Below are 10,571 nucleotides of genomic sequence, written 5' to 3'. Positions count from 1 at the left end.
AGGAAATAGAATTCTGTTGATTTAAGGCTCCGAGATACTAAGGAGTTTAGCCTTTAGTATCTGAGGTTTTCACAGGTATTTCTTCATAAACATAGCCTCAAACAGCATTGCTGATCATTGTTACTTATCTTAATTTTAATGTACTCTAGATATTGAGACAGAATAAAGCATTTCATTTCCAAATGAGTAGATTCCTTTCAGGAAACAGGTTGCACAATATGCATATAAATGTATATATATGTAAAGTTAAAAACAATTTAAAAAAGCAACTCCTAGTGAGTGGACTATGCTCATGAGAGAAAACCTGAGGCATGCAACTTGCTGATGTTGGGTTGTTTGAATTAACAATCCCAGCATGCTTTGAAACTGACGCAACCACTTTTTCTAGAGGCAACATAGAAAAGTGGCTGAACCAACCACAAACAAGGAAAAGGAGAAGCAGAAGAGAGCAGGTAGTGTGGGATGAAAGTACTTCTCTAAAACAACAGCTGGATTTTTTTTTTTACAAAAAAAAAAAAAGGAGAGAGAAAGAGAGAAAAACTAAAAAAAAAAAAAAGAGTTTGTTGCTTCAAAGTTTCCCAGACCTAAAGTCACAGTGCCAAAAAAAGAGGGCAGAGAATTAACACAATCAAGAAGAATTGAGGCACAAAAGGAAAGTACACGCTAACTGTTCTAGGTTTTTGGGAAATGAATGCATTTTTACTTACAGATCATAAAGTTTGTTTTTGCATAGATATATCTGAAAGAAGAGAGCACAGCTTACCGACAAAGTTAGTGAGGGTTATACAGAGACCTAGGGAGCCCAGGGTCTATTCAAAAGGAAAACAACAAGCCCAAAGGTGCTTTTCTACTGGAGTTCTCCCATGTCTTCACGAAGCAGATTTAAACATTGAAATTTGTAACAGAGTTCACCAATTAAAACCCGTGAAGTAGAAGGCTTGGATAAATTGCTTGATAGCTCAGCACTCAAGAGACTTGCTTTCCTTCTCTATTTTCACTGCTCATTACCGAGTCAAGAGTTGATAAACATCCTTTTAGTGCCCAATTCTTAAGTGTTTCTCACTGGATGCATAACAATGAATTCATTACCACTGGTACACAATTTGCATTGTCAATGGGGGGAAAAAACATTGAAAGAGAGAGGAAGTATATCAGTGTACAGACCCTGGAAATATGTGACTTATCACAACAGACCTTCTGACAAGCAAGGACTAGAAGAAAGAAATTGAATAGTGATATTCATTCTGCCAGTGTTATTCCTCGAAGTGAACACAGTAAAGCTTCACGGCTCATACAGAACAAGAAACCACCATCCATATTGCATGATTCCACGTTTCACATTTCACAGCAAGATATTTAACCGGAGTTTTACATTACTATTCAGCAACAACCGAGTAACAATGAAAATTGATGAATGCATTAAAGATCCATTCGCATGTATAATTAGATTCCTGCCAAAAGCGTATCTTCAAGCAAGTTTTAAAATGTCTTTTTGATGGCTACATGTGTCTTTGGTCACTAATTGTTATTCTTTCCTAATGTAAAAGGTCAGCAATATCATCTGCGGCAAATTTAGAGTGACAAGAATGAGATCTGAAGCCAGCACAAGGCCAACTGACTTGACAGGAGCTGCTATACAAAAAGGGAAGGTGGCAAACATTATCCAGGGAAAAAAATAGACATTTTTAATTAGCTTCTAAAGAAACGAGTGCCATGCAAACATTTCTAAGTTTCTGCTCATTCAATTGTCCAATGAACCCACTGTTACCAGCAGTGATATGTTGATTTCACTCACTTCTTTTGGTGTGTGGGGTAGGAGGGGAATATATGCCGGATTTTGATGATTGTTCTATGCAGGATTATTCTATTCTCCATTTCGCTTTGTGTTTTAAAAAACTATTTACGTCTGTTTATCTGGTAATGATATACACAGATGATCTTTATGTTTAAAGCAGCTTTTAAAAATCTCCTTTTCTTGAAAGAGGAGCTAACATTGAAGTTAAGAATTAAATTTACCTTACCTTCGATTTTTGCATATTCTGATAGCCGGGTATAGTTAGTCAATGCAGCTTGTTCTAAGCATTTACGGATGACAGCTTTTACCTCCTCTTGAGGGACAGGAGTAACTATGTCTTTCATCAAAACCTTGATATAAGGAAGCATTGATTTATTATGTCTTCTTAATTATTATTATTTGTAAAATCATCTACCCTCCCAATGCCCTTTGTCTCCCTCTTCTGGCCAGAAAAGAAGTCAGCAGTAGCCTTATCCATTGGTCTCTGAAGTATTTGGACTTGGTCTCTGAGGCCCTCAGTCTGGTTTTGCAATTTATATTTTGAAACACTGCACGAAATGACGAAGGATGTGTAACAAATCTATATAGGGTGCACATTTTATAAAATGTCTAAGTGACATCTCAAAATCACGATTTCCTTTCACCTTTACCAAGATCGATTTTTGACCATATTTGGAAATGAATTACGTTCTTATACTGCAACATAATAGAGCAATATCGTCTGATTTTACCATTTGATGAAGCTCCAGCCATAATAAATAATACAGTTCTTAAGATCCTATAGGACTGCATGATTTTGAAACCTAATGTCTCTGGTATTTACAGTTTCAAAGAATTTTATGGCTGTGAAATCAGCCCTGCATATGGCATTAATGTATACACCAATAAAAAAAAAAAAAGTCACAGCTCCATGAGATAAAATACCATGGATTATGTGATAGGAGTACAGATTGGTTTTGTATGATTTATAGAATGTTTTAATTATATGCAACCATAATTTAGAACATCAAGCCTCCAAATATAATTTCCATATGCTGATGATTTGAATCAAATCCATGGCTGTGCAAGCCAAAGACTTTTTGTGCAGCCATCAGTCTCCTCAGATCGGCTTCAGAGAATCTCTTCAACCTCTAGAATAGATTTCTGCAGGGGCTGCAGATGGAAAGATTCGTTCTCTCCTTGGTGTATTGCTGAGCAAAGAGCAGCCTTCACTCTCCACAATGAAATAATGACTTTTCATTTAGGAGAAAAGTAGCTCAGTGTTCTATGCACTACCATAATCAAAACATAGCTCAATCTCTATAGATGAAGCTTCACTGAATGGATAGGTCAATTACTTCAGATACGGTGGAGCTACTGGGAGGACCATAACTCCTGGAAGGATAACTTGAGTAAGTCCAACCAAGTAAACTAGTGTATACAATGCTTAGGATGAAAGTCGGATTAATAAAATTAATACTTCTCCCAGTCATCATTTCCAAGAAGATGGAAAGGCAAATTCCTCTCTTCAAAGCAATATAATCCAAACCAATTTAAATTCTACTAGATGAAGATGGCCACATATGGAAACTAGCTCATTGCCTTAGCTTTTTGACAACCTTAACAAAATAATGAACTTGGAAGGACCTTGCAGGTCTTTTAGTCCAACCTCCTGCTCAAGAAGGAGACCCTAGACCATTTCAGACAAAAGGTTGTCCAACCTCTTCTTAAAAACTTCCAGTGTTGGAGCATTCACAACTTCTGGAGGCAAGTTGTTCCATTGATTAATTGTTCTCACTGAGAGGAAATTTCTCCTCAGTTCTAAGTTGCTTCTCTCCTTGATTAGTTTCCATCCATTGCTTCTTGTCCTGCTCTCAGGTGCTTTGAGAATAGATTGACCCCCTCTCCATTGTGGCAGTCCCTTAGATATTGATCTTATGCTTACCCGTTCCAGGAGTGATAAAGTGGCTTTTAAAGCTCCTTCTGGTCGGCCAAATGGGAAACAATACCTAGAAATAATACATAGCTTTAAATATTTTTTCCATATATTACTTGATATAGTTACATCAATTTGACAAAAAGAGTAACTTTCCCTGCCTAGTTTCATCTGAATTCCTGCGTCAACAAACACTGGCTTAAATGAAACTACAGGATTCGAGCTGAACATTTAAGTTAATGCTTTTTAAGAAAAATCTAGAATTTTTAATGAATGAAGAAGATGTGCAAGGCTCAGATAAATTGAAATCTTGGTTAGACAAAGGAAATGAGTTATGGCTAGATCCAGCATTACTTCACATATAATTTATACCATTACAGTTTTATTTGTTGAGACTGTGGAGTTATCATTCCAATAAATATGAACAATGTTGATTAATTCCCAAATTAGTTGGGAGATGGGTATATGTTTTGTGCTCACAAACATTCTCTTGATATGATACTTGGAGTTCTATCAGGAAAGCAACTGAGACAACTGAGGATTTCAAATTGGAAGTGATGTTTACTGGTATACCAACCAAAACGATTGTACTGGTTTTCCTACTCTGTACGGATCTCTTTTGATTTCTTCAAATTAATAATTTGATGATTCTGGATTTTGTATCATGGCTCATTGGTACATTTAAGATGAATTAGAAGCAAGGATACCTATTAATCCTGTAACTACATGATTGTTTAAGAGAAAATGGGCTTCTCCATGCTTGAATCAAAAAGAGGAAAGGACATGAGGAAAAAGAGTAGACAATTGCTAGATAGGCAAAAGGAAGAAAAAAAATTCAGACAACATTATAATATGGCCATATTACATCCCAGTCATTGTCCCTAGATAAAGAAAACAGCTGTTTTGGTTTTAAACATCAAAACCTGCCCATCACCATATCATCACTTTTAATTAATAAATATAGGTAATCCTCAACCTATGACTACATTTGGGACCAGAATGCCAGCAACCAGCACGTTGCTAAGCAAAGTGGTTGCTAATTGAGTTGTGCCTGATTTTACCACATTTTTTTTGCCTCAGTTGTTAAGTGAATCACTGAAGTTTGTTAAGTGAGTCATGTGGTCATTCAATGAATCCAGCTTCCCCATTGACTTTGTTTGCCAGAAGCCAGTGAAATAGGTGATCATATGGCCTCAGGATGCTGCAACCATTATAAATACATGCTGGTTGCCAACTGCCCAAATTTTGGACATGTGACTGTGGGGATGTTGTGATGGTCACAAATGTGAGGACCGGACATAAGTTACTTTCTTCAGTATCATTGTAACTTTGAACAGTCACTATATGAATGGTTGTATGTCAAGGACTACCTGTGTTTGTATAAGGGTATGATCATGAAAGTCAAAATGATGACTCCGATGGGAAGATTGAAGTTCTAGTAAAACATTTGGGGTATTTCCTCTTGGGGACGGACGGACGGCTTTTATCTACTGATGCAAAAAGCAAGATGTCTCCTCCCTTTTATATTCCCTCCTCTCAAGATACATCCAAAAAGATCACAAAACCCTCCCAGGAAGAATTTTAGATTAGGAGACTTTAAAGAGGAAGAGACAGTTTTAAGAAATGTTTTCTTTAGGAAGTCTTCCATTCCTAAATGGAATGTTACTCACATAACAATCGATTTCAACCATTGATAAATTTAAGTGGAATTGGATCACCCTAGAGTAATGGTAAATTTAAAGTTTAAAATTGCAAGTTCTTCTCCTAAGCATTCTGTCTACAACTCTTAATGAATTGCTACTACTTAAGCAAGCCATGATAACTCCAACAGTGGAAACTTGAGGACATAACTCCCGATTTGAAAATTGAAATAGCCATTATTACCTAAAATGTGTGATCTGATTTTCCAATAACAATCGCAGCCGCTCTTTGATTTCTTCAAACTGCTCTTTTTCTTCTACTGTTACCGTTCCTATTCCATCAGGCCTGAAGAAAAAACACTATGAATAACTTGAAAGCTGTCTCGTGACTTTTATGAATCATCACCACTGTAATCCAAAGCGTGCATTTCTTTACACTTTTAATTTTTTTAAAAAAATTGTGTGAATAAATAGCATCATTTCAATTACAAACACTTGAAATTGCTGATGGAGTCCTCCAGACTTTGTTGCATGTATAAACCTCTGAACAGAGAATCTACTCCCTTATTTTGATTCTGTGTGGATTACAACACCCACTTTTAGATTGACGTTAATGAGCTAGGTCTCTGTCTTTCTATAGAAACCATACACCTTCCTTTTCATATATCATGTTTTATAAAACTAGTTTGGAGATTTTTTTTTATCATAAATACCATTTTTCACCAGGACATGCTTAAACTACCCCCATAAAGGGGGTAGTGGGGTAAAGGTTTTCCTCGCACTTATGTGCTAGTTGTTCCTGATTCTAGGGGGCGGTGCTTATCTCCATTTCAAAGCTGAAGAGCCAACGCTGTCTGAAGACGTCTCCGTGGTCATGTGGCCAGCATGACTAAATGCCAAAGATGCATAGAACTCTGTTATCTTCCCACCAAAGTTGGTCCCTATTTTTCTACTTGCATTTTTTATGTGCTTTCGAACTGCTAGGTTGGCAGAAGCTGGGACAAGTAACAGGAGCTCACCCCGTTACGTGGCACTAGGGATTTGAACTGCTGAACTGCCGACCTTTCAATCGACAAGCTCAGCATCTTAGCCACTGAGCCACCGCGTCCCTTCATATAGATCAGGAAATAATAGTGATCATTCATGGCAGGAGGTGCAAAATTAAAATGACTGAATATTGTAGCTTTTGAGGTTCATTTTCTGAGAGTATCAATCTTGGCAGTAGACTTTAGGAAGTGCAGGGGGGTGGAGAATGGCTGCTTGTATGCTTCTGAAATGAACACATGCCAGTCAACATTTTAGATGAGGAGAACAATATCCTTGACTCCTGCAGTTTTCTTGACAGGTTTACTAAAGTAGATTTCCATTGTTTTCTTCCAATATGTTTTTTTTTAAATTCCCATCCCAGTCTAAACCTTTGGAAACCCCATGTGTTCGTCAATTAGTAAATTAAAGGTGAGAGGTGACATATAAGAAATACGAGGAACAGTAGCTTTAATAGAAATGATTGTTTTTCCCTGGGGAAGTATCAAAGATCTTGTTAAAGTAGACAAACAATAACCTATCTTGATCATTACAAAAAGGATGTACTTTCTTTTAACATCAACAATCACTGTTGCTAATACGGAACTCATTAAATGCTTATCTGAACAAGTGGTAGATGTCTTCTGATTTACAAACAATGTAAGCTTAAGACCAGCTTAAATCAAAATGCTTTATCTGAATTAATAGTTGAATAAATAGTCACCAGAACCAGAAGATTATAATTCTCGATAACGATATTTGACACCACTGTTATAATATCTAATTTATTTATTTCATTTAAAACATTTATATACCTGCCCAGCTTCCAACCCATTCTGGATGGCTCCCAACCCATTAGCATAGGACACAATATTGCATCAGCTTTAATATGTAAAAAAATGAGATACTAATAGTCAAGAAGGTAATTTCTTAATGCCTTTCCTGCAAATATCTTATTCAAGACTGAAAAGAACGATGAACATCTTTTGCCTTTAATAGTATGCAGCCATTTGCAGGGACTTTGGAACTCATCTACTCCAGTTCTCTACTCAGTCCACCTTTATAGCTTCCCTGACAGTTGTGTATCCATCTACTCTCTGTTTAAACACCGCCAGTAAAGGAAAATCCATCATTTTCCAAAGTGGTCTGTTTTCCTGTTAAAAAGCTCTTATCACTGTTCTTCCCCCCCCTGGAAATAGATAAGAAATCTATGTTCTTATATTTCCTTTTGAAAGACAAGTGCCTTTTTCTTCCTTAATGTTTATCTACGGACCTTGTGCCTACAAAGTAGCTAAATTAGTCCTTTGCTGGAATAAATATTAGGCATTTCTATTATTTATTGGTGTTTGTGTAACAAAGAGGAACGGCCTGAGAGTATCCAAAAACACGCTTTTGTATCCCTGTTCATTGCTGCCACAACATGTCTCTCTCTGTGTGTGTCTGTGTGTGTGTGTGAAAATCTCCTGACTGCCCCAACCTGCTCTTACTCAGACTAGAAAATGAGCCATAGGATGGATGGATTCCTTTTTCCTATGGGCAACCAATATCACAAGCATTTGTATATTTGTGTGTAGGCTATAGCTGAAAGTACCTGCTTTTAAAGATAATGCAAGTCTTAAAACTGAATAAATGCTTTTTATTTAAAGCCCCTCTCCATGTTTGGATTAAGCTTCCTAAATCCTTGGTACTAGGCTAGTTTCGCTACACAAAAGACTTGGCAAGGGATTACGAAGCTTGTAATGAACCTCCTGTCAAGGGTTAATTGGGAAGCTTTATGTTCCTTTTAAAGACCCAAAATGTTCCCAAGATTTTTTTTTACAACTGCAATCTGTATAGTCAATTTATGACCTAAAGATATGATTAAATGAACATTACTAGCAGGGTATATAAGCTCGACGTTTTAAAATGAATTCTTAACTTTTCATTTTAAAGACAACAATAATGAAGATTTGGATTTAAAAAAATTAAATGGGGAAAATAAATTGTAAACCTTTCATTGAGGCTTAAGGCATAAGTGCAATGACACTTTTTAGTCTTGCCTTCTTCATATGCTTTCAGGAAAGATCTCCAGAGCAGATCCCATAGTGCATGCAAGTTACAGGAGGAAAATAAGAGTTGATAAGAAATAAGAAAATTCCATTAAAATGAATTGATTGAGGCTGTAGTAGCTCTCAGTAATTCTGTACACCAATGCTTCAATGATACCAGGAAGATTTCATTGCATTCAATGAATTCTGGGCTTCTAAACCTTGTTATGCTATTAATATCATTAGAAGACTAACCTAACCCTAGCAAGACAATTCGGGCTTCATTTTGATTAAATATATGCCAAAATACTACCTATAAAAATTCAGCCTGCTGTTTAACCATTCCCCCCCCCAAAAAAATTGGTTTAGTTTTGATAAGCAAGCATTCCTACAATCATAAAGTGAGACAACAGCCTACTCTTTGAAACTATGGGCTTGTTTAGCGTTGCTTCGCCAAGAGTCAAATAGAAGGATTCATTTCGAATAGAAATAATAGTAATTAAAGAAAAGCCTCAGTGCTAATTTCCAAATCTCTGCTTATTTTAAAGAACTTTGTTTTCAAGACTAATTATTCTAAAATATACAAACACATTGTTTACTGATAAAACTCAGTAAGTATACAATATGTTATCAATGTGATAATTGCAACTATTGCTTGATAACGTGAACGTGTAAATCTGTTACCACTAGTTATTGCATGATCAGTTCTCACAGATCACTGCCTCTTAATGTGTCAGCCAATTGCCCAATGAGGGAGAATCCAAATAGGAGGTGATATAGTTGCCCATCTCATGTTCTCACACTATTATTAAATGAAATGTGTGAATTTTTCCCTGATTGAAGCAATAACCTACGAAGTGTTTTACTGAAAAATGTCTTGACATGAGTAGAAATGTAAAACAAAGCAAAATGTGGCTAGAAAACTTGCTCTTTTATGCTACTCCTTCCTTAGTTCAAGACATCAATTTAAAACTTATGGCAAACTTGACATGCTTACTACAGAGAAAGCGGCTGATTCCAAGAAGACAAAATGGTAACCAATGGCTACAGATGGCCATGGCTGACACTTAGATTCTGAACACATTGCAAGATAAGTTGCTTCCAATTGTGCTGAGGATCAGAGCAGCAGACTGCTGCTTATTTTGCTGCATTCCACAAAACACTCCCCAATGAAAAAAGTTTTAAATGCCAGGGAGTGGAACTAGGGCATTCTGCCCATCCCTAGTCCAACACAGGAACTATTCTATTTCCAGCTCGCTATTTTCTGCTGACTTCAATGGGAGCAAATTTTATCATCATTTGCAGAGAGTGCCAGTGCTAGTCTGTGGAGGCAAACGAACAAAGGCTCTTTATTCCATTTGTTCAGTTTGTCATAATAAGGTGGGAACCTTTGCTTTGGAAATGGCCCCAACAAACTCAGTAGGGTTTGTTTTCAAGCAAAATGGACTTGGAACTGTGTTAGTCAAAACAACTTGTAGATTTTTCAAGTTCAGACCGGAAGCTCTTACTCTAGAAGAGAGCCACTGGGTTAAACTGACCCTCATTTGGCACTGATCTTTCCAAACCTTAAAAAAAAACTTTAGTTGGTATCCTTTCTTTCTTTCTTTTTTTGATATCCTAGCCACTGTCATGGGAATCTAATGTTTCACCACCCACCATAACCCCTGCATTTTTGTAATTAGCTTTGGTTTTACTACTCAGTGAATTTTCATTATAATTTAGGATGCCCTTTATTACGTTTCTGTTAAGAATTAACTGAAAGGAGCTGGAAAGTTCATATCTCAAGGTACTTCCATTGTGCTAGTATGCAGTTTCTTGAGAAAGAAGGATCTGGCACTTGAGAGTGCTAACTTGCAGAGAATTTATTAACCTTCCTATCATCCTTATCCAATTTTGTATTCCACCCTCCGGCAAGTGTGTAACAAAATATTGAGAAAGTTGGGGAACTCCTCCAGATTTTCAGGAACATTCATTGCTGCTAGAAGACTGAACCTAGAAGATTGGGTTAACCAAACTTAAGGATAAAGACATCCATCCTCAAAAATCTTAGTACAACAAGGGTTCATAAGGCAGAGGATCATATCCAATCCAAATATTAACTGATGATAAACTTGTAATATAGGTTCCTTACTACATTAGATGACAAATCAATCCTGTCCCCATCATGAAAG

At 36.7% G+C, this 10,571-nt stretch overlaps 1 protein-coding gene across 21 annotated transcripts in view; it reads right to left on the bottom strand.

Annotated features, from left to right (window-relative positions):
• CADPS (calcium dependent secretion activator) overlaps positions 1-10,571 on the bottom strand; it is a 453,285-nt gene that overhangs the window by 147,189 nt on the left and 295,525 nt on the right. For all 21 annotated transcript variants that reach the window (XM_087883748.1, XM_060684201.2, XM_060684202.2 and 18 more), the window contains 3 exons: positions 5,595-5,696; positions 3,720-3,783; positions 2,022-2,145 (listed from right to left, as the gene is read on the bottom strand). In XM_087883748.1, the coding sequence (XP_087739874.1) occupies positions 2,022-2,145; positions 3,720-3,783; positions 5,595-5,696 (290 nt within the window). The remainder of the gene's footprint in view (positions 1-2,021; positions 2,146-3,719; positions 3,784-5,594; positions 5,697-10,571) is intronic.

This window comes from Pantherophis guttatus, chromosome 2 (genome assembly GCF_059756535.1).
Source record: "Pantherophis guttatus breed Tessera chromosome 2, ASM5975653v1, whole genome shotgun sequence".
Lineage (NCBI taxonomy): Eukaryota > Metazoa > Chordata > Lepidosauria > Squamata > Colubridae > Pantherophis > Pantherophis guttatus.
This window is presented reverse-complemented; position numbering and strand designations above follow the sequence as displayed.